Source organism: Rhynchophorus ferrugineus, unplaced genomic scaffold, assembly GCF_030347505.1.
Source record: "Rhynchophorus ferrugineus isolate W39M unplaced genomic scaffold, kcgeb_rfMv2 rfM1, whole genome shotgun sequence".
NCBI lineage: Eukaryota > Metazoa > Arthropoda > Insecta > Coleoptera > Curculionidae > Rhynchophorus > Rhynchophorus ferrugineus.
The window spans coordinates 79,809,820-79,835,080 of NW_027472580.1; the positions used below are offsets into that span (position 1 = coordinate 79,809,820).

General features: G+C 33.5%; 2 protein-coding genes across 15 annotated transcripts in view; one reads left to right on the top strand and one right to left on the bottom strand.

Annotated features, from left to right (window-relative positions):
- Efa6 (Exchange factor for Arf 6) overlaps window positions 1–25,261 on the top strand; it is a 112,459-nt gene that overhangs the window by 46,873 nt on the left and 40,325 nt on the right. The window lies entirely within an intron of this gene.
- LOC143190714 (uncharacterized) lies at window positions 15,967–24,060 on the bottom strand. Its single transcript, XM_076395224.1, has 2 exons — window positions 23,879–24,060; window positions 15,967–16,210 (listed from the first exon to the last, which is right to left on the bottom strand). The coding sequence occupies exons 1-2, from the start codon at window positions 24,009–24,011 to the stop codon at window positions 16,023–16,025; spliced, it is 321 nt and encodes a 106-aa protein (XP_076251339.1). The 5' UTR covers window positions 24,012–24,060; the 3' UTR covers window positions 15,967–16,022.

The window sequence follows — 25,261 nt, forward strand, 5'->3', positions numbered from 1 at the left end:
CATAAAGAGTCCTCTACCAGGTCTAACAACGAGTTGATGGGAATTATCCTTGTTGAACACGTCTGTTCTGTTTACTTGGTATCGTTTTGCCTGTCTATATTTACCTGACGTTCAATATACTGCTAACGTTACGTTTTTTATCAGGTCATAATTCTTTTCCATGTCATATATATTAAAAACTTCAGTTAAAAGGTCTAATCAATTAGACCCTCTAACAATAAAACCGAAAGAATTCTACAATTAGCGTAACTTACATTTTACAGGGCTGTCCCAACGATTCATAATACATTTGCGTCGCTACAGTCATATTAAAAGTATATAGTAGAAGTATACTCTTACTGGATACTCTTAAATAACGTAGTATTTAAAACATAATATTTTAATAGTTGGATGAATGAGGGGGTGAGGTTGATTATGATATGACCACCAAAATTGATGAATGAACATCGACCCACACTTTTAACCGCCTCGATTTGTCTCTGATCAGGTTGTGTCCATAATTGTTCGGTTCGTTCCGATTGAAACCGTCGACCGCACAGTTTCCATTAACATTTCCTCCGGCCGAGACATTAAATTACGGTTTCCATTATGGATTTCGCCCTATGCCGCCCCTTCGTCCCATCGTCTCCACAGCGGCGGTGGCGGACGTTCCACGCCAGAGAAGACGGAAGGCGGTGCGTGCCGACCGAGTTGGTGACGAACAAATCAATCAAAGAACACTCTACCTCGAATCGGTTACAAGGACCGCTTTGAACGAGTTGTCGACTGATAGTTTTTATTTATGATTGAGTTGGATATACATCTGACGATTTAACGACGGATTTGATCGATCGGTCTTTAGATTTTTGCAAATGCAACTTTTGTATCCGTCACGCTCCGAATATAACTATTAGACATAATGACATACTCATAACAGGGATGGTGAACTAATGTTAATTAATCTACGTACCTTTTTTTGCTAAAAAAGTCTAAAAGCTTATACTACATTGGTGCCTGTTACTTATAACATCCGCGACATTTTTGTGATTTTTCTTTGTTTTTTTTTTTAATTTACAAGGCTTATCGCATATTTAGCACTAGTTTTTCTCTATCTTCAAGTCCAGATCTAATGTTTAAAATCCAAACTTAAATTAATGTTTGGTAGATGTACTCTCACCTCACTGGTCCACTCCACAAAATTCGAAGCTCTTCTTGGCCCTCAAATATACTAGTTCAAAGGGTTTCTTGTCTCTTCAACCTGGAAGTTCCAACACTTTGATGTTTTTATTTTCACGCATTCGCAATTATAATTACATATCGTAGGTCCACGCCGGCTTCAAAATGTGTTTATTCAATTGTCATCCATCCATCCATCAAACTTGTTTTTGTGTTTAAAAAAATATCCATATATATGCCATCAAGTATACAAAGATATGTGTTTATATCAATTTAGCATACAAAATAGTATCATGTATTAGGTAGAGAAAAATGGATATACTGTGTTGATTGTCTAGGACTGGAATAAATGAAATATTCAATTTAAGATTAATTAGAGAATGACAGTTTATTTAACTACGAAATTACAATTTGACAGGCGTTTTTAATATACGAAAAATTTAAAATATAGATTGCTAGTTTTTTAATCTTTACTCGGCAATTATATCACCACTTAACTGTCCTTGCAAGCTCTTTCCTCCTCAATGTGAGGGATGCAAACTTTTTTCAAATATTTTATCGCTTTGGTCCTGTTATTTTTGGCTGCATCTGTACGTTGAGTAATCTTGAGGTGAAGTTTACTCATAATATCCAACAATCTTCTGGATCTATCTGGGCCAGTCGATAACGAAAACTTGATAAAGGTTGATTAAGTTAAAAATCCGGAGCCACTTGAAGATCGAATATAAATATTGATTTACCCTATTTAGACATTATATTTTTAGACCATAAGTTATGCCATAACATTGGTCAAAAAATGTATTTCACTTCTTGTATCAATTCTTAGTAATTTTTGGGTTAAGAAAGACGAATATAACAAAAAAGTTTCATTAGCTGTTTTAGTTTCTCTTCTCAAACACTGGGACCTTCGAGTTCCAATTTCCATAGAAGAAATTAAGAGATTTGCTACAAGACATGGGTAAAGTGCTACAACTCTTGGACAACACTGAACTAAACAAGAGAACTCAACCGAGTGATCTTGAATAGTTTATATGAAGTGCATTAAATGGTAAAAACACTGAAAAGTGTTACTAACTTTTATTTTTTTAAAGACTAAATAGGGGCCAATGGGCCTCCCTAGATAAATACCTAGTTTTAAGTTTCTGTCGAGACAAATTGCAAGTTAATCAGCAACGACTAGTAACAAAATATTAATAAAACAAATCAGTAACCTTATCGTTCTTTATAACCGCCAAACAGCTACATTATTTTTATTCTGGTTTATCTCTACATTTCGTTTAAAATCGCTTCTACACCATTTCTTTGAGAGTAACTGGTGAAATTTATTTAATATCTACCTTAAAGTTATTTTAGTTCTTATTAGAGTTATATTTGTATTTTCAATTTTAATTACAGTGAATAGTAATTAAAAATGGGTCATTAGAAAGAGAGGCGAACCATTGCCATTAAATATAAATCACATTGTTTCATAAATTATTAATTTCACAAATTACAGCAATTAAATCACGACAGCCTAAGAATGTTTTGAATGGCCAGGTGAAATTTGATGTATTTGCTATTAGTGTAGATTTCATGTGTACCAAAACACAAACGTATGAATGGTGTGAAGTTCAAGAATTAAAAATTGATTTGATTCGTTTTGATCGATCTCCACAACATAATAAAACTGGTGCGTATGAAAATATTCATACGCATCATTGATCAATAATTAAATTATAACCATTAAAATAAAAATCTAACCAAATCTCGATTGCGTATGTATTTTAAACTGCTTTAGAGATAATCCCATAATTGATTGATAAGTAACTATAACAATCTGTAATAACAAACTGTCAAATATAAGACGTATTTTCTAATTATTTTTTATAGCTTATCTATAAAATATTATCCTATAAGCTCCACTTATCTTTTGTTTTTCTTTCGTACTAATTCAATTGTTTTTTGGCTTATAAGATTTACTGTAATAATTTTGTTATTTAGTAGATTGTGTATAATTGAGATGTGCATGCAAAATATCAGATAATCTTTCTAGCAATCCAATATTAGGTTCATTTTCAACTTTATAGGCCTGACTGTGTGTAACTGAAAACTGATGCTAGAACATATAATATAGTTGCTTAGATAGATCTTTCTTGTTCAATATATGCTAATAAAAATATTTTTTATTATTTTCTACACATTTTCCCATCTTTTTAGCAACAATGCGATTAATGCAACAGCTTTAACGTCATTGGCTGGGCAGTGGATTCAGTATCGATTCATTTTCGCACTTCAAATTTTTTATGTGCTATGGCCTGTCAAACATTGCTGTATTGACATAAACATATACTCGAGCTGCAACAATGTGTCTTTCACAACTTTTGCAATGTATGACTGAACTGCAGTAACAATTTTCGTTACTGTTCGTACTAAGTAACAATTCTGTTTTAGCAGCTCATAATATACTACACTTTGCTGATGCCATCTCATATATCCACAGCAAAACCATGAATATTTCGGTTCAGTGTCAAGTTGGATCAGTGGCATCCAACGAACTAAAGATATTAATCTTGCGACTGTCATAATAGATCAACTTTTCATAGGCAGCCATAATATACCAAATAAAACTTTTCTTTTTTGCTTTACAGTTACATTTTTTGAGCAATTAAATCGTTAAGTAGTCATATTCCGTCCTTTTGAATCTTTCCATCAGCTGCATACGTCTGGAAGCATTTCATTCATCAACTGTTAAGGCGTCTGAAAGTTCTTTGAAAATATGAGCTCCATTCAAGAAAATTCATTGAATAAAAACTTTTTTGATCATCCGGGCCGTTCTTTGTTATTGACATCAAGTGTTTGATAGGCTTCGCATTTTCACCAGTTCAGTCATTTATATGAATCTTAGAAAGTTGGCTTAAGAACATGTCTTTAATTTTTTTTTCTAATAATTGCAATCTAATTTTGTAAACGTTACATAATATATGGAGGATTGGGTCAAGTTAGTACGTGGCATGGTCGTATTGCATTTAAGGTCATAAATAAATGTTGATGAAAAATAATTATGTGCTATTTTTACACATAATGAAAAGAAACAATATATCATCATTATTATTGACATGTCTAACGCGATGTTTTATGTGTTCAGTTTTTCTTTTTGATGCGGTGTGGTAATAAATTTTCCATCTCTTTTTGTTTTCAATTCACTCACTCGATGGACAAGTTCGAATAAAAGTAGCACATAATGTTTATTGATTATTAATTTCATTCGCATTGTTTTGGTTATTGGGCAATGTTGGTTGAACGCACTGAATATTTTCGGCTATTTTCCACATCGTTAAAAAGCGAGGACACGTAAATTGCCCGGCGTCATAATATAAAAATATATTTCGTTAGATTGGTCATCGTTGAATACGAGTTACTTGTTTATTCTTTGTACGGATATCATCCTCCGTTATGATGTAAGACACTTATCTTAACATTGGCGGTTATTTATGTATATGTGAGAGTAAAACTTGTTTTATCTAAAAAATTATTTCACTGTAGCGCATTCACCATTTCGAATAAACCGGTTGGTTTTGGTGAATGCGCCTATTATTTTATTCAGTTAGAAACAATGATAAAGTATAAATTATTTTTTGTACGTTTCCGTCCATTTCGGTTTTCAACTATCTTTTAATTAAAATCCTGTTTACGTCGGCCGCTGAGAATCGAAGCGTCATGTCAAGGTCGCAGGATTTGGCTCGCCGTTTCGAACGGGAGGTAAGGCTCCACCCCAACAATGCTTTCTCGTTCCAACAGATTTATTCGACTTTCTCGGGCGAGGACGGGAGAGGGATGGGGACAATATAGGATTTCTAGGGTTTCAATTGTACTGACCGCCCCATACTGTATTTTTTGGTTTAAATACTGGGTTTGAATACTGAGGAATGAGTTTATTCTGTTTTTTAAATTTATTTATATATGTTGTCAAACTTATTAGTAGCACGACTTACATTCCGTCTAGGAAAATGGCATTTTTAAAGCTATTCGGGATCGATCTATTTTCGTGTATCTGCATAAGAATATAAGCGCACAATTGATATAAGCACATACGTCGATGACACATTGATCAGAGTAATATAAGTGGTAATACTACTGACCCTGACGCCTTGAAAATTGAACTTTTTGGGGGTTAGTTTTTCGAAAGCTACTCACTGTGTGATGATTAGATGGCGCTAGTTTTATTGCATTTACTGCTTTTTCAGTTAGTGCTAATCTTCAAAAGAAAGCTGTTAAAATTTTAATATATTCTATTCATAAGTTTGTGAGTTATTATGCTAAGAATGTCTACTACTTTTATTATTTTCAAAACAATGGATAAAAACAATTTCGTGCTAACGTGGTCGTCGCAATCAAAAAAAAATCCACAAAACCGTTTCGAATGATCGATAAGTGAAGTTGCGTGAGTTATCTAACATGGTAAAAATATTAAAAGAACGTGTTCGTTTTATATTGCATGAGAAATCTCCGTTCAAAATGGGTTCCTCGTTCGCTCATTGTTGACTAAAATCAAGAACATGTTGATGACTCTGAGCAGTGTTTGGCCATGTTTAAACATAACAAACCGGAATTTTTACGTCGATATGTGACAGTGGATGAAATATGGATCCATCACTTCAGTCCGGAATCAAAATGATCGTCATCTGAGTGGATAGCGACTGGTGACCGGCCTATTTCGAGGCAAAAGTTACATCGTTCCACAGTAGAAACAACTATTCTACTCAACAAAAGTAGTATTGAAATGTTAGAATGGTGCTGGAATGATTGTGCGGCTCTTGATGGAGAATACGTTGATGAATAAAACCAATTTTGAACAAAAAGAAAACCGTGTTGTTACGCTCGAAACTTTTCAGTCCATGTGTTAAATGACATTTTGAAGCTCTAATGTGTACATCCTCAGATATGCAAATATATTTTTATATAATTTTTTTACTCTTCATGATTCCACAATCCGCCCCATTGGCAATAAGTATTTCTTATGTCTATATTATATATACATGGCATGTAGAAAATCGCTTCATTAAGCGATCTTCTGTATAAAATATTATCTTAATTAATTACTCTAAAGTCTTATTCTAATGTCTATATATGTCCAGTAATCAGATCAGGTGGCGTTAAGCGTTTTAGTATACGCACTTCACTATCACGTCGCATATTTAGCTGATTAGCGAGTATATTGGGATGCACTGACACTCTTTCGAAGTGCTTTACACAAACACGTTGAATTATACTCGTTATAGGTTCTAGAGGAATATCGCGTTGTATCACTTTATTTGAAATATAGTACGGAGCATCAACAATGGCGCGCAACACCTTATTTTGGAACCGTTGAATAATGGATATATTAGAATTGCTAGCGGTATCCCATAGTTGGATTCCATATGTCCAAATGGGCTTGAGTATAGACTCATACAGCAATACCTTGTTATCTAATTATAACTTGGATTTGCGCCCGATGAGTCAATACATTTGATACAATTTAAGTCCAAGTTGTTTCCGTTTAGAGAGTATGTGTTTCTTCCAGGTTAGACGTCGATCTAAGTGCATACCAAGATATTTAACATGCTCTGCTTGGGGGAGTTGGCGATGAGGGCTCCAGGTGGGTTTGTAGGTTTATTGATGCTGTGACTGGATCTTCATGGGATACTAAGATTGCTGTGTCGTCTGCGTATGTTGCCTTAATTTTGTTGTTGTATAAATTTGAGATACAAAGTTGTATCATGGCACTGGTTAACTAAAACACGTTTTTCTGAAAAAAGTCATCATACACTTCAGATAGATACACCATAGCACATCATAGCAGCAGGTTCTGTATGTCACCAGAACCATTTTTTGTTCCTTAAATTTAATTATTTTTCTGTGAAAATACCTTCTTGATCAATTTAAGTAAAAAGCTACTCAATGGGTTTGAGTAAAATTTTGGGGCTTTTATGGAAATCCCATGTCTTCATATATATATAAATATATTTTAATATAAATTTAAAATACAAAATTGTATTAAAGCTATTTTGCTACTAATAAGAATGTGATAACGAATGATTGATGTAAGTGATTGATCTACATAAAAGGGTTTACATCCTCCTAGTATCCTCTAGTTAGCCCAAACTAGTCCTAAAGATATAAATGAACAATTTAAATATGTGTATTTAAAAATAAGGACTTATATTAGCCAAAACGAATATTTTTGGTCGTCTAGAAGGATATCTTTTTGGATGGTTCAATTGCAGGGTATGAAACCGATTAATATGATGAGTGAGTTATTTAGTGATTAAAACACACACATATTCTATTAATATTAAATTCAAGATAAAATCGATCGAATCCCCATAGTTCACGAAAAATTGTAAAATCTAATCTTTACAGTACAAATCACATGCAAAATATCTGGTAATTTGGAAGTATATCTGATCCTTTCAATGTAACATTTAATTCTGTAGAAAAACTCGTATACTAGGGGAACTGTTACTTAAGTCTATTTTTTTTAATTATGTTTAACGTATTAATTTTAAATATTGTTAACAAAAGGCATTATCTTTTTGAAGAGCGTTTACCTGCGTTGTCGCTAACTTGGATTTTGTTGAAGCTTAACCTTCTATGTACTTTTGTGGTCAATTGCCTTGTGAACGTTTAATTATTGTGAATAAAAAGTTAATTTTATCTGTTAACAATCCCAAAATTTAGAAAAAATAACCAAAATCGAATCCTCTAATATGTTCAGATGGGATTTGTTTTCTGAATCGTATTAGAAACACTTAATAACTATTAAGTAATATAAAATATCTAGAATGTTACATCGAGACAATGATCAAGGATTCTGAACGAATATCTGGCCGAACATCTGATAAGACTTTAACCAACCTCTTTCTGTTTCAAAAACTCAAACTATCACTTCAAAGCACCCGTTTTCAATTGATAAAAATTGATTTAGTTTGTTGGATTATTCGTTTGCATAAGTTTTTATTTCCGAAGGGTTGAAGAAGTCAAACTCTGAAGACGATACAATAAATTTTGGTAAAAAAACATTTTGTGTTATATTGGAATAATTATTAACATGAATGATCATTGTTAATACTTATTTTATTAATACTTGTTTAATATTTAGTCATAATGGGTGCATCATCAACAACATGTGTTAATGTTTATGACAAAAGTACTAGCTAATGGTCAGGCTAGTGAATTCGACCCATTGTTCATTTATTTTTTATATAACATCTCATTATATATAGTTTGTGTCATATTTTGGAATCGGAAACGTAATATTAGGTGTTTCTTCGTGCTGTTAACACTTAATTTTCGTTGGTAATGATGCAGTTAATGGACAATACATTCCTTTGTTTTATTATTACATGACACTGACTCATACGTGTTTAAATTACATAATATTTCAGTACTGACGATCTTTTGTTGCTATTTTTTATCTTAATTGCAAATTACAAGTACAGGTGACATTAAGGCTGTATAAATTAAATTTAAGTTTTTTTTCAATATCAATGTTAATATCATTAGTACTAATATCAATATTACTAGTGTGTATAATTTTCGTCAACTTTCTAGAAACAAAGGGATTCTACAGGGGATAATTTATAATGTTCGAATTTAGAGGTTTGGTCTAAACAAATTGTTATTTAAAAGATTACTGATAAGAAATTAATATGATAAAATATTATCTTAAAAACTGAAAATTGTTTTAGTGTTTTCATTTAACGTTCGAGAGGAACTACTTTTAGCATAATTTAATAGTCAGATTAAGATTTAAGAGTCAGTTAGAACGTTGGTGTGATGGAAACAAACATCAGACAGACTCGCAGACACTACGTCAAATGGAACCGTGTGAGGAATAGTGTACGTTTATTTGATTATTAATTTTTTCGATCTGTTGTCATTGAATGCGCAAAATAATTGTTACGCTTAATAACTTTTGTTATAGTTAAACCTGTTTAGTTATTACATTAATGTGATTAAGTGAAACAATGATCAATTAGCGCTATTTCTTTAATAAGCGTATTTAAGCATACATAGCATACATACAAATACATATTTTTTAATACTGTCGTAATTTGTCTATACATATTAGTTTAAGTATGATTAGTTTTTGACTGACTAGTTGAGATTATTAAGATACTTTATTTAAATAAATGATTTCGAATTTGTATAATGTTTATACTTTAGAGTTTATACCTCATTTACTTTAGAATATATATAGAAATAAATTTGATAAATACTTTAATTGATTTAGTTCGGGTTGAAATTCTATATAAGTGATACCTACTTCAATATTTGCTACTATTCTTAAAGAACAAACTCCAAGCAGGCCAGGCGCAACATGGTACGCAGCGAGATTTTGGCGTCGGGCAGTTTTATACCGGGTACACTCGCCGTGACTCGTACCCTAAAACGGATCCATCTCGAAAGTTGGTTAAATTGATATTATCATGTTAGATATAAATTAAAGCAGATCAAGCTCAAAATCAAAGAACTATACTGGTTAGTCGGAAGAACACTCATAATTTGACCAAAAATCAAAGAAATTGATTTATCAGTCAACTATAAAGCCTATTTGAACTTATGGGATATAAATATGGAGTTGCATTAAAATATCAAACCAACTAGTAATCCAACACGACCAAAACAAAATTTTTCGATTAATTTCCAATGCTTATCGCTACGTAACTAGCGAAGAACTGCACGATAACCTCGAAATCAAATGGATTTACTAAGTTATGCAAGATTTCGCCCTAAAACATGAAATAAAGTTATACAATCACAGCAAAGTAGAAGCAAAAAGCGAACCAAACTGCGTGAACTTGTATAATTTATGAATGTTACTCTTAATTTTAGGAAATAGATACTGATGTATTTTTGTCGCTTAGACGGATGTCGTCATTTCAGGACTATAAAACGGTACGGTGTTGATATGAAGGGGACGGGGACAGACCAAGTATATAATATAAAATGGTAAATAAAATAAAATTAATAAGCAAAACATGGGGACTAAAACAGGATGGGGGCTAAAAGTATAAATAGTGTATATACAATTTAAAAGTGGACACAAATACAAGCCAACAAACTCAAGCATGACAAAGTAGAGACACTATCTCTACCAAACAGCACCCACGCTGAAGTGTTAAAAAGAGACACAATGTTGTCTAATTAGTTCGAATACGTAAACGATTATGCCTGTCAAAGTCGTCCAGTTGTAAGACCTATGAAGAATTCTTGAAAGCTATAGTGATAAGAGGTTATAACTCTACCCTATAAAATATTTTGGCTGTATAATTAACTGTAGTTTTTAGATGTAGTATTTTAAAATAGATTATACTTGATCAATTATTTTATTTAGATTAGAATTTTATTTATCGTATCGTCGTATATCAATTGAACTTAAACTCAATGTTGATGCAAGTCACAAATTTAGATGACGTATGTTATGTACTTTGAATAGACTATATAGTTTTATTCCCTATTTCTTGGGCTTATTTTTTACATATTGCTTTATATTTACTTGTCCTTTGAAAGGTACAATCTGCACATCTATTACATAAGTTTGTTTCTAAGGGAAGCTCCAGACACCTGTTTCTAATTGCATCATAAAGTGATCTAACCTTCCAGAAACGATCTGATTGTTTGTGGTCGAGCTGATACATCTAAACAAATTTTCACAGACTCGGCTTCAGAATCGGTCAGCTTTTCGTAAGAATTTTTCGGTTCTCACCTAACATGATCATCGGATAATACTTCTATAGTAGTTGTTCGTCAGTCAAGAAAATCTAAAGAAGTCGATAAATAGACCCAAAAAATATTTGTTCACCTCAATGGACATTAAAAAAATCGACTGTTGTGGAGGTATGTCATATTCTAGGTAATTTATATATATTGCAAACGTTAGATTCATTCATTAACTCATCTTCTGTCAATAATTAGATCAATATCTGTCAATATTTTCACTTTTTAACACTCAAACTCAAGCGTGTGTTCCGTTACGATCGCAAACTACGAAACATGTGTCTATAACATCGAGCGGAACTTCAATAAAATGATTAAAGATGTCCCTAATTGTACCAACGTTGTAGGAATGTTCGTCTGGTCGGTCGGAATGTTTGTCCGAACACTCACTAGTATTTTGTGGAAAGAATTCGTACAGAAACAGAAAACACTGAATGAATAAGAACTTGTTTATTTCGATGTTAAATGATGCGTATGGTCGACGGGATGATGGACAGGATATTAGTTTAGGTAAAGGAAGTACGGAAACGCTATGGAAGTTTTACTGTTACAAGTGTTAGAGAAAAAGAGAAAAGAGAGCGAGACGTCGTCGTGGTGGTCTTTTATAGCCGGGAACCGCATGGTACCAATTCACCAGCGTTGCCAACCTTTGAACTTGATGTAGGTGAATGCGTGGTGACCTAAAGGGTCGTAGCGATCGCTAAATTACTCCCCTCCTAGTGGAGCTGCCGTGGAACGTACCTCCAGGTGGTGCACGTTCCTGAGCGCACCCCGCAATCACGCCATCAATCGCCCAGGAGCTGATTATGAGATGGGGATCCAACCTTCGTCAGAAGTTTTACGGGATAAGCTGCCATCGAAGGAATAGCAGGACGTCGTTGGTCTTGGGGCGTTCCAATTTGATTTGGAGTACTTATAATTGTGGTGCCTTACGTGTCCCGTTTTGTCATGCAAGTGTGTTCATGTGTTGATGTTATGCATGATGGGCTTCTGTGGTCTTCGTCTATCGCGTTGGTCTCGTAGGATAACCTCGACCTCGTGCTATCTTTCCATGAACGTGTCGAGCACCTGTCGAGTGGTTTCTCTTGAGCTGGTTTCTCTGTTAGGCACTTGCATCACGTCGGAGTCACCAATTGTAGGAATGTATGGCTGTCGATGGGATTGTTTGTCCAAACACTCACTAATATTTTGTGGGAGAAATTCGCACGGGAACTGAAAGCACTGGTTGAATAAACACTTTTTTATTTCATGTGTTAAATACTACATGTGTTCGATGGGAGGATGAACTGGATAATAGATTAGGTTAAGGTGCTATTGTTACAAGGGGTAGAGAAAAAGGAGAAAAAGATCAAGCCGTCGTCGTGGTGGTCTTCTATAGCCGAGAACCACATAGTACAAATCCACTAGCGTTACTGTTACAAGTGGATAGAGAAAAGAAAAGAGAGAGAGACGTCATCGTGGTCGTCTTTTATAGCCGGAAACCGGATGGTACCAATCCACCAGGCTGATGCCAACCTTTGAACTTGTTTTGGTGGCTTAAAGGGTCGTAGCGGTCGCTATAACGTACTCACTACGAGTCCATCTGTGTGGCTAACTAGTTTTCACATCGAAAGTAAATTACAGGGCCTAATTGAGCTGTGCGAAAATTCCACTGTCCAAATGAAATGTCCACTGTAGTGGACTCGGCGTCCGAAAGGGTTAATATTGTACTAAATAAAATTTAATAGCAAATACTTTATGGGAAATAGATTATTTGAAGGAACAAGGGAATGTTCTGTAACTTACGTCATCTTTATTAAATCGTCTTTATCTAATGTTTATTTTATCACAGTATCACATCAAATTGTAACAAAAATACTTTCTGATTAATTAATCATCTCATTTAGTAACAGCTTTAGTAGTAAAACCGCTCTTTTATGCTGTTAAAAATGATATTTTCCCTCTAGAACGGATCGTGCATTTTTCAAGTTTAGCTCTTCAGCTACGCCTCGGCCGACGTGATGCAAAACGCCATCAGAGCCAACGTGGATCGCGCAACAGTTTTAAAAACAGAACGGGAGAGGTTTTAAGGGCCGACTTGACATGACATCAAACGGGAATAGGAGAGCCCTTCACGACTTTAAACAGCAGCTCGGTCCTGCCTTCCTGCACGGACGGACTGCGGACCGGCCATATGTACGTTTTGTTCGCCTCCAGTTCGCTTTTCAGGATTTGTATTCATCGCGATAAGTGAATTATGTAAACAACAAACAAAAGACAGACATGTCTCAAACCCGCCGGCTATGGATTACGTTCTTATTTTTGAAACCGTCGCAGGCGATTTAGAGGTCATCTTTGTACGGTTTTCTTGTCTCGGTGCCTGATCGTTTCTCTTGATCAGATGTGATGTATGCATCCGTTTATTTTAGTCATAATTCCAGTGTAGAGATAGACGAATGTATGATTTAATACGGGGTGAGCTAGAATGAGGGTCGTATATCAATGTTTAGCGTGGGAATCGAAATATTAGTAACCATTAATATGATCGGCGTAATTTTGATAACATATCAAAATACGCTTTTCATACTCCATAGTGGTGTAGACGTGTTATTTTTAGTGTTTCGTCTGTTTTTATAAATATCTTCGATATTTTCGATCTCAGCTCAGTCTGGTTGCTTCGACCGGGGTTTTTTCCTCTCTTCCGAAATATTTCTCTGATAAATTTATCTCAGGTTCGCTTAAGCCGCCTTCTGATTTTTCTCCTCCCCGTTCTTCCTTCCCATATTCTCTTTACTTATCATGGATCCCTCATATGTTTTATAGTCTATCCAATAAAACAGCGAACACACATCATCTTAAATTATTACGTCAAAACGTCGCAATATTGCCTTCGCAATTAATTTTATTTTGGCTATAATATTTTTTTTGGATAACATCTTTATTAGATATGCTTAGTACAATCTTATTTATAAATTAATTATTACTACATTTCATTTGTATTTGGATTAATTCACAAGCAGGACGAGTGCGAAATAAATCAATCTTCTGATATTCTGCGCGTTGTCCAGTAGTTGTAGTGCTTCAACATTAGTATGATTTGGTAATTTAATATTTTTTTTTCGTTTTTTAAGGAGAAATATTGGATAACCTCGCAAATCCATTTGATTTCCAGGTCATCGTGCAGGTCTTCGTTGATTACGTAGCGATAGGCATTGGTAAATAATCGAAACACTGTTTTGACAGCGTTTGATGACTAGTTGATTTGAATTTTTAGTGAAACCCCATATTTGCACCCCTTAGGTCCAATTGACTTTATGAGTGTCTGATAAACCAATTTTTTTTGATTTTAGATCAAGTTGAGAGTATCTTCGGGTTAATCCGTATAGTTATTTTATTTTGGTTCTAATGTGTTTTGCTTTTTGTCTAATATAATGTAAAAATTAACAAAATTATAATACAAATAAAATAATGAAAATAATACGAATACAGTCACAATAGTTGGTAAGTTAGAGCTGTTTTATTATGTTTACATTGAACTCTTTTCCAGACCTCCTAAGATTTCTAAACGCGTTTGTTTGTAGTGATATCCCTGGGGGCATAATTCATCTAATTAACAATTTTATATCCAGGCAATGTACTTTACTTAATTATAGAACATTTTTACCTTTTTATGTTTAGTTCTCGTTGCCTTCGATAGTTTTTCTCTTTAGTTTCTTCAATTATTACCTTTCTTGATAAATTAATGTATTTACTATATTTGTAAAACAGTTAGTATTCTCTTCTTATGTATTTTAACGTTGTTGATGCATAATTATAAACAATTTGATATCTATCTATGTATACAAATCTTTCGCATTCTACAATAGATTTTTCTACAGTTATCCCATATTAACTATATATAGAGAACTTTAGTTGTTTTCACTCTGATCACCTTATCATTGCCCTTGAATTGAATCGTAACTACATTTCACTTTCTGAATAATTTCTCGCCTAGTTGTTCATTGTAATCTTTGCCACATCCCATATCAATTCGATTGGATTGAATATGCAGTGATTGTGTGGAAGACGCAATACTTTGTGATCATATTATTCAGCTATCTGATCTACTGTATATATTTTTTACTCTTTTTACACTCTTTTATTAGCATCTTACCAAAAGTGAAATATCTAAGTATCGTCTACTTACAGAAATTGAAACAACAAATCTTTCTTAATTATATTATAAATGCTAAAGCAATGCCTGAAAGTTCTATTATACCTCTGCGTCAGCTATGTATAAACCATTTAAATTTTATGTTCCCTAACAGTGTATGAGGACTTACATCCCTCAAAGAAATGCATATCCCTATGTTTGTTCCGCACATTTTTCTATGGATATTTTCCAGACTAACAATTTCCTCTGAAATATTATGTTTATATATACACTTAGCGCCTAAAACCCAAGCCCTAAGCGCAGAAGGGCTTGGGTTTACTTTGTGTATTTAGAATTAACACCTTAAATATATTTTTAACATATTTGATTAGTTTTCAAAATTAATTTTCTTTTTTATCATGTATTATAAGGTAGTTTTAGAAAACAGAATGTAATTTAATAGATCTTTAGATATTAGTAAAGAGTTTAATGAAAAATATGTTGGGGTGGAAATTTATTGGCCCTATTTTTGATCAGACTGTATATTAATTAGCAGTCCTTATAATGAGAGTGAAGATATAAAATAATAAAAAACGTAATATGTTATTTAATATAACCGAAGATAGGAGTGAACTGAGATAACTAATGAACTTGAAATATTAACCTTATTTTTTTATCATCCAGAATTGTTTAATTTTATCAACGCATTATTCAATAAATATCTGATCTAATGAAAATTTCGTTTATGACGATTTTAATTATCAAGAATAGTACATTCATTTCAACACTAGACATTGTACATTATGTACCTATTAGATGTCTTTTATTTGCAACATTTTTTAATTTTAAAAATCTCGGTGATTATTTCTTCATGTAATCCCATCTTAATTTTGAGAAAAATTACTTTTATGAGGGACTAAATTTAGAGAGTACGCTGTTATTCTATTAAAACTATCAAGTTTTACACATTTCGGAAGCTAATTTTAATCACAAATCTACATTTACAAACAAAAATTTATTTTGCACAAATGCTAGCAGCTTGATTCTGACAGTCACGTTCTGTAACGAAACTGTTTCTGGTTGCTCCACAACCTTTGTAAATGGCTCTTTCGCAACCTTTAAGCTTATGGTTCCAGTGATAGGCAAAGATCGGCGAGGTTCCAGGACACTTGGTCCATTTGCTCTCTATGGGTTGATCGCAGTCTGAAACAAGATAATATTATCAAAACATTTTGCGTCAGACCCTTTAAATGTTATGTTCATATCAAGTACTGTGATATGTCATTTTGCAAGGGTAAACGTAATAAAATTATATTGATGTTGACATATAAAATAACTGGGGAATTTAAAAGACCGTTTATTAGAGTACCGCCCATTAAAAATGATCAAAATGAATGAGTTTGACACAACGATGAAAAAGATTAATTATTCGCAGAACATTTAGCTAACGCATTCCAGCCGAATGATATAGAATCTACAATAGATATAAATCCTCTATCAGCCCGATGTAGCTGTAAATATGATTGATATTGATAATATTTCATCTGGGTTATTAAAAGAGTTCGAAAAGCTATAATCATGTTAACATATATATGCAATACCTGTTTGAAACTGAAGCATATCTTAAGGTTGCTCCAATAATTGTGCTTAAAATGGATCTTACAGGACTATTTCGCTGCTACGTACTGCGATATTAAAATTATTTGAGAAACTTCTACTAAAACGTATTAAACCATTTGTAGAAATACCAGATTTCCAGTTTAGATTTCGAAGTCACCAATCCACCAAGTACACAGAGTAACAGAGGTTGTTGAAAAGGACTTCCAAGAAAAGAAATACTGTCCTGTAATATTCCTGGACGTCTCACAAGCTTTTGAATGGGCACGGCATTGGAATTAATCTACAAAATGAGCTAATTCCTACCGCGGAATTATTGTCTACTGCTGGAATCATATTTTTATTCTGCTCTATACTGCTGATATCCCAACAAGAGAAACAGTACTTGGAACATTTGCCGACCATGGCGAAAGATGTATCTCTGTCTATGGCAGTAGAAAAAGTACAAGTAGCGATCAACAAGATCTACAAATGGACTAGAGACTGGAAAATACAGCTTAATAGCTCCAAATCTGTCAATGTCAATAATTTTGCGTTGCGGCGAATTAACAAAAACCTAATTATATCACTTGATGGATGCCAGGTTCCTCAAGTAGAATCAGCCAAATAGCTTGGAATGGTAGATTAAACTGGAAACATCATGTTAGACAAAAAGTAGAGCAGATTAGACATAAAGTCAAGCAACTGTACTTGTTAGTCGGAAAGTCAATCATAAAGCCAATTTGCACCTATGGGGTTGCGCTAAGATATCAAACCAACTAGTAATCCAACGCACCCAAAACAAAGTTCTACTATTAATTACCAATGCTTATAGCAACTAACAAACAAAGAACTGGGTACACGAAGTGATCCAAGACTTCGCCTTGAAATATTAAATAAGGTTGCTAAATCATAGCAACGTGGAAGCAATACAGCTACTGGATAACAAGCAGGAGGCGAACTAAACCACAAGAACTTGTTTAGTGTATAAGTGTATTTTTAACTTTAGTTCGTACTCGTACTCGCCTTGCTTGTGTATTAATGCAAGTACAACAGAACAGTAGTAATAAATTAATTTGTAAATTAAGATAGTACTAAGCATATCTAATGTGAGATGTATTTAATAAAAAAAATTGCATGTAAAATGTTGTATCTATAATAATTTAAAAAATACAATAGATTAGGTAATAGTAATTAGTTAAAAGCAAAGTTACTTTTTCCCTACATATGTATCTAAACAATTTCAAATGTGAATCAGTTTCATTAATTTGATATCATTTTTCATGAATCAAAATATTTAGAAGAGATATATCCACTTTTAAGATAAAGTCATTGAGGAATATAGATGATAAGTCATCGATATTGAAAGGGCGACATATCATTAATGTTTTATACTTTAATGAATTGAAAAGTACCATAAGATAAGGTAATAATAGTAAAATAACTTTCATTCATAACATGTTTTCTGAAATATACCTTTTAAAAAAATTATAATATAAATACACCTTTTTTAAAAATAGACCTTTTGTCCATTTTTAATAAGCCTAATAATGGAAGTACAGTATTTTATTAAGGAAAATGGTTTTATTGTTTTTCGATATATTCTCCATGATCATCCATAGGCTTTTCCATTCTTATAGAGATAAAATAAGTTATTTAGTGCCAAATCAGAGCTGTATGGAAGATGATCCATCAATTCGGCCTTTTGTAAAATCAAATAAGTAGTTGTTTTAGCCAGTGTGTGAGAGCCTGCATTGTCATTATGAAGAATGTCCCTTTTCATACACATACAGCTCATACAGCTTTAGATGTATCGCGTATTCCTTGACCATTTCTTTGCTCCAGTTGACAGGAGCATCTTTTTGAACTATTGTTAAATTATGCCGTATCTAACATGAATAAATTTCTTTCCCAGCTAAATGTTCATCTAATATCCATTGATGTTTGCCAATGGATCGATATTAATGCCTAAAGACGACTCAATGTCATGGTGAGTCAGATAACGATGAACATTTTACTGAAAGCATCAATGATTTCTAGTACAACAATTGATTTTGGACAACCTTCACAACTTTCGTTCTTGAGCTTATTGTAACCAATGCAAATTATACTCAAATAACAAAACACTCTGAAAATAAGGTTATAGTTATAAAGGTAAAATTTCCAAATGGAAACGTCAAATGGAGCTTAATAACGCCTATATATATAGAAACCCTTGTTCTTACTAGTAAATCTCCTTTCTAACACTTATTTTGATCTATAACACGTAACATATCTACACAAAACATTCAGTCTTATGAAGATAGCGAAAAATGTGTTGAGAAATGATTTTTGATTGTTTTGGAGAAGAATAATTTTTTTGATCATCGATCATCAGTGGCGGCAAAAATAATGGCAGAATATCATGGACATCAATGGAAAATATTTGATTGAAATACAATTATTTCATACATGTAATTTGCTAGCAAGGTTTATTTTTCGTCAAGAGAATCCCGCTGAATATTCAATATCATCCAGGAATTCTTAAGATTATCTTCTGTTCGAAGTAATTTTAATGTCAGAAGACTTATGAGTGTATTTAGTACTTCTATTGTATAGAACTGGTTGAATGTCTTCTAGTAATAATTTTCATATCAGTGATTAAAATGTCCAAAGTAATCAAGGAAGTTCAAGATAACACCCAATAGTAAATTTAAATGTATAAAGCGTAACTTTCGAAAAAACCAGATGTTACTGAATATATTTTTGGGAAATGTTTGCATATTTTATGGACGACTTATTAATGTTTGTTATGTGGGCAAAAAGAAGTGTCCACAGTGTATGCCATGTTACAAAGGACAAAAAATGGATTTAGTACTGGTATAGCAATCAAAAACGAAAAAGAAGAAACCAAAATTGCTGAATTAAATCGTTACAGCTGAAGTTTGCCAAATACGTTTACCCAGCGTACTCATAGATATAGCTGGAAATTATTTTGATAATATTTTATAATACATTGTGTTTTAATATTTTTTACTGGAGGTAAACAATATCTTAGCGACTGAACTGTTTGTCTTGTTGAAATTTAGTATTACCCCATGTATGCCCGACAATATAAACTTTTCTCTTACCTCGGAAGTTGATGCCTTTTTGACAGACGAGCGTTCAAAACAAATTGCTACATAGTTAGGTCGCCGAAATAACCGGCATAGTTCGAGTTCCCACGAAACTTCGGGCCACATAATACGATTCGAAACAATTTCCACGATCTCCTCCTCTTCGACGTCGATTCGAAGAGACATTGCGTCTCGAGGAAGCACGAGCGATGTTTGTCCCCGGATTTTTGATTCAGCTAAAAAGTATTCAAAACTACCGAACAGAAGCGAATAACCACCATCGATTTTTATTTTTGTTTTTTTCGCCGAGTATCCTTTAAAGATGGAATAAGTTTTCTTGTTTGTTGAACTCTAGAAAGACAAAAAATTGGCTCTGCAACGTCTGTATTGATTTATACCTAGATTGGGGAATTCTCCTCAATTTGGTAACGACGTGCGTGAATACGTAACGATTCTAATCGAAGGTACGAATCTTGTGTTCACGCAACTGTTCTTATTTCGACATCCTTCATATCTAGTAGGGTCGCTCGGAGTCACTTATTAATGATAAACGTTGTTTGTATTTGTGATGCAAGTGCGTTGGCAAAATTGTCAATGAATCACAATTTAATTTTAAATGCAGCCCAGCGACAACCGGTGGAACAAACAAAAAGACATCAAACGATATTTATCTTAGAAGTCGTGGAAGCGGCGAAGAAAATCAAGAGAGCCGTGGAAAACAAATGACCGCTATTAAAGAGTTTACGATTATTTTTATCGATTTTTGATACTAATTAAAGGGTGTGTAGATATGGTGCGTATAATGTATCTGGTCAAAGATCGAATAGACAATTATTTCACTTTCTTTAAATTTATCTTGAATATATCAAAAGTTGAAATAAATCGGACGTAAAATACTAAAACTTTATTCAAAATGGATGTCAAATGTATGCAAAGTTGCCCTAAAGCAACCACTGTTGTGCTATTGGTCTAAAGTACCCTTTGCTTCTCTTTAAACGTAACAACAATAGTTAGTTCTGAGGAACATAAAGTTTATAGGCTGAATTACCTAAAAATACTTAAATAAGTAGGTTAGGATACAAAACTTAATACTAAAGTTAGTAAAAAAATCATTTAAAGTGTAAAAGCTTTATTGCAATTAACACATGGGCCGAGAAGTCTCGGGCCTAACCCATAGATGGCACTAGTTTTATTGCCTTCACCGCTTTTTCAGTTAATACCTTCAAAAGAAAGCTGTTAAAATTTCATGACATTCTACTCTTAAGTTTGTGAGTTATTTGTACTAAGAGTGTCACTAATTTTATTATTTTTAAATCAATGGATCAAAAACAATTTCGCGCTTTAATTTTACACTGCTTCTTAATGGGAAAAAATACCGTTCAAGCTCCATCAAAAACAGCAATAAAACGTTGGTTTGCGTACTTCAAACGTGGTTGTAGGAACACCGATAATGTAGAACGTAGTTGACTTCCAAATTAGGTGGTAACACCAGAAAACATCAAAAAAAATCCACAAAATCGTTTTCAATTATCGAAAAGTGACGCTGCGTGAGTTAGCTAACATTATAAAGATATCAAAAGAACGTTTTCATTTTATATTGGAGCAGCATTTCACTACGAGCAAGTTCTGTTGAAAGTGGGTGCAGCGTTTGCTCACTGTTTCATCAAAAACAAGAACATGTTGATGATTCTAAGCAGCGTTTGGCCATCTTTAATTGGTTGCCGGAATTTTTACGTCGATATGTGACAATGGATGTGGATCATGGATCCATCACTCCACTCCGAAATTAAAACAATCGTCCTCTGTGTGGACTGCAACTGGTGACAGGCCTATTTTGAAGCAAAATATAAATCGTCCTACAAAAGTGATATTGAAATGTTTGAGCGACGCTGGAATCGTTGTGTGGCTCTTGATGGTGATTATGTTGATGAATAAGCCAATTTTGAACAAAAATAATGCGTTTTCTTTGTTACGCCCGACACTTTTCAGCCCATGTGTTATATTTAATGTCGCATATTGTTGACATCAGTTCATTACATAAATTGATGTTAGAATTATTTATGCATCCACCATGCTTAACAAAGCTGACTAATTATTATTTCTTATTTGCGTACCAAAAAGGACTGAAATGAAGAAGTTGTGAGGGAAACAAGTATGCATTTTGAAGAAATAGATACATCAGTCTACATAAAATTGTATTGTTTCGTAAAACTACTCAATACATAACTCATAACTCATGCTCAGTATATATTACCATTTATGAAAAGTTTTACGCCTGTTCAACAAAAACAAACAATGTTTTAATTGCACCAAAATTCGAACCTTTTTTAACTTGCACTCAAAAAAATAAACTTACGACTATCTACATAACAGGTAAATTGAAAAGTCCCCGACCGGACACATAGATGGCGCTACTAGAATTAAATCCATGTTTTTTACTTAACCCTAACCTTCAAAAGATGCGTGTATATATATAGTCTGTGAATTATAGCATTTTGAGTGAAGCAACTTTTGTTATTGTGAAAAAAAATGGATAAAAAAGAATTTAGCGTGTTGATTAAATATTGCTTTTTGAAGGTAAAAATTTTGTTGAAGCAAAAACTTGGCTTGATGCCGAGTTTCCGGACAATGCACCAGGAAAATCAACCATCAAGGATTGGTATGCTAAGTTTAGACGTGGCGAAATAAACGCCGAAGACGATGAACGCAGCGGACGCCCAAAAGAGGTTGTTATCGACGAAAACATTTAAAAAATCCGCAAAATTATTTTGAATGACCATAAATTGAAATTGAATGAAATAGCAGAAACTCTTAAAATATCAACTGAATGTATACATCATATCATTCAGGAATATTTGGGTATGAGGAATCTCTGTGCAAAGTGATTGCCGCGCGAGCTCACTTTTGACCAAAAATAACGACGAGTTGATGATTCGGAGCAGTGTTTGAAGATTTGAGTTTTTGCGTCCATATGTGACAATGAATGAAACATAGCTCCATCATTTCACTCCGAAGTCCAATCGACAGTCATCCGAGTGGACTGCACACGATGAACTCGCTCCAAAGCGTGGGAAAACGCAACAGTCGGCTGGCAAGGTTATGGCGTCTGTATTTTGGGATGCGCATGGAATAATTTTCATTGACTACCCTGAAAAAGAAAGGACCATCAACAGCGACTAAAACATAGCATGATTGGACCGTTTGAATAACGAAATCACCGAAAAACGGCCGCATTTGAAGAAAAAGTAAGTGCTGCTTCACCAAGACAATGCACCGTACCAAAAATCCATGAATTTGGCTTCGAATTGCTTCCTCATCCACCGTATTCTCCAGATCTGGCCCCCAGCAATTATTTCCTGTTCGCAGATCTCAAAAGAATGCCCGCTGAGATGAAATTTTCGTCGAATGAAGAGGTGATCGACGAAACTTAGGAATATTTTGAAGCAAAGGACAAATCGTACTACAAAAGTAGTATCGAAAAGTTGTCACTATAATCAGTGTATCACCCTTGAATGGAATTATGTTGAATAAAAAAAACTAATTTTGCCAAAAAAATGTGTTTTACTATGGTAGGCCGGGGACTTTTTAATTGATTTGTTATTAGCAGGGCAAAACTAACTTTTATTTTAAAAATTTAATAAAATTAAAATTTAAATAGAAAATGGAACTTGTGGAATAATTTCATATTTAAGAAGAAATCATTAATGAAAGCTATCGAATGATAATTGAAACTTACGGCTGATAAATCTTTACCTAACCTGGTTGGTATATTAATCAGATATTGCACCTCCCGATCATCAATTATTTCAATTCATGCCGCATAGTCTGGCTAGACAACCTTCGATTTTATAGCATTAAAAGAAATCTCATTTTATCGCCAGTGATTGATAGTACTTTGAAAAATAATAATATATACAGTTTTCAAATATATATCGTACTTATACAAAATTCAGTCTAAATTAATTCATAGTATTAAAACAAGTATACACATTTACAAAAAAAAAAGTTAACCTGAGAATATTTCTCTGCGTGGTTAAAAATTTATTTCATTAGAAAAACTCGGGATATAAATTTATGCTACAAACCAAATATTATTATAAACTATAAAACAACCGACGTCTACTGAAAATTACATTTTGTATTTTGAAAATTTTAAATAATAGAAAATTATTGTGCTCACCTGTTCTGGCAAAGTCCCTGAAAGGCCCATAAGATCCGTGGATTCTTCTGGTGACCTCCGAGACTTCTGGTGCGGCCTCGCTGGCCTGGTAGTAGCAGGCAGCAAAAATCACGAGAACAACCCAGAGCTTCATTTCAGTTCGTTCGTTTTGGAGGTGTCGTGTCGAATATTCTGGCCAGTTGCATTAAGATTCTTAAATATTATTACTTAAGGGTAAGTCCGCGATAACCTCTGGTTATCGGAATCCGTAAAAATATTTTTAATGCTCGACGTGATTCGAATTTGTTGTCTTTAACTGGTGGTGTTGTTGTTATGGTGCGGTTTTATCTGCGAATTCGTACTTAAAATACAAATATTTTCGTGCCATACAGAGTGAAGCTACTGAAACCTATTCGGTACTAATCAATCAGCTGCAGTTCACCAGGGCAGTGGATCAAATTGTTTATACATAAGTCACCCAATTTTGATTTTTTACCATTTTTATTAAAAAGAATCTAGTAGATAAAAATGTTTATAATTTTTTTAGTGGAATTAATTTATATCTTTGTTTATTAAATAAGAAAATATTTCAATGAAAAATGGTTTCAATTTTTGCGAAAAGTAGTCAATTTGGTGACCAATCAAAGGATTAATTGGTATATTAACAGTAACTGTTACACTAAAAAAAAATCACAGTGATAAAAACATGTTTAAACTATTACTCATCCCTGGTTAGTGCCATTTTTAGGGATGTTTAAATTATTTGGTGGAAAAATGACCTCAGGCTACTTTATATAAAGTCAATTAATTTTCAAGTATTTTAATAACAGTCAAGGGGCTATAACCATATCATGCTGTATAAATTTAAGCAAGAATGTCTAATGGATACAATGTATATGATCAAACACTCAACAATTTATCACATGCAAATTACTCACTATTTATATTTCGGGAACTGGCAACACTGTTGTCATGTGAGTCCATCTGACGGTTCCATCGTAAAGTTTGACGTTTTTGACAATATACGTACTCCGAACATTTTGTCGCACGGACACAATTTGTTTATTTTATATTTAGTTGAAAGTTTCGTCTCGGCAAAAAATGGAATTGAATCGTGAACATTTTCGTACGATGATTTTTTACGATTTTCGACGTGGATTATCACAACAAGAGTGCATCAATTAACTTAATTTGACTTTCGGCGATGAAGCTCCATCAAAAACCACCGTATATCGCTGGTTTCGTGAATTCAATCGTGATCGTAGTTCGCTGTCTGACGAGTTTTGTGGAGGTCGTCCAAAATCGGCTGTTGTGCCAGAAAACATCTATGCTGTGTGCGAAATGATTAAGCAAGATCGTCATGTCACCTATCGTGAGATTGAGGCATCCTTATGCATTAGTTCC

Coding starts and splice junctions, on each gene's coding strand:
- LOC143190714 (XM_076395224.1), bottom strand. CDS start 24,011: ATGAAGCTCTGGGTTGTTCTCGTGATTTTTGCTGCCTGCTACTACCAG. Junction 16,211..23,878: donor CAGGGACTTTGCCAGAACAG/GTGAGCACAATA, acceptor ATCTTGTTTCAG/ACTGCGATCAACCCATAGAG.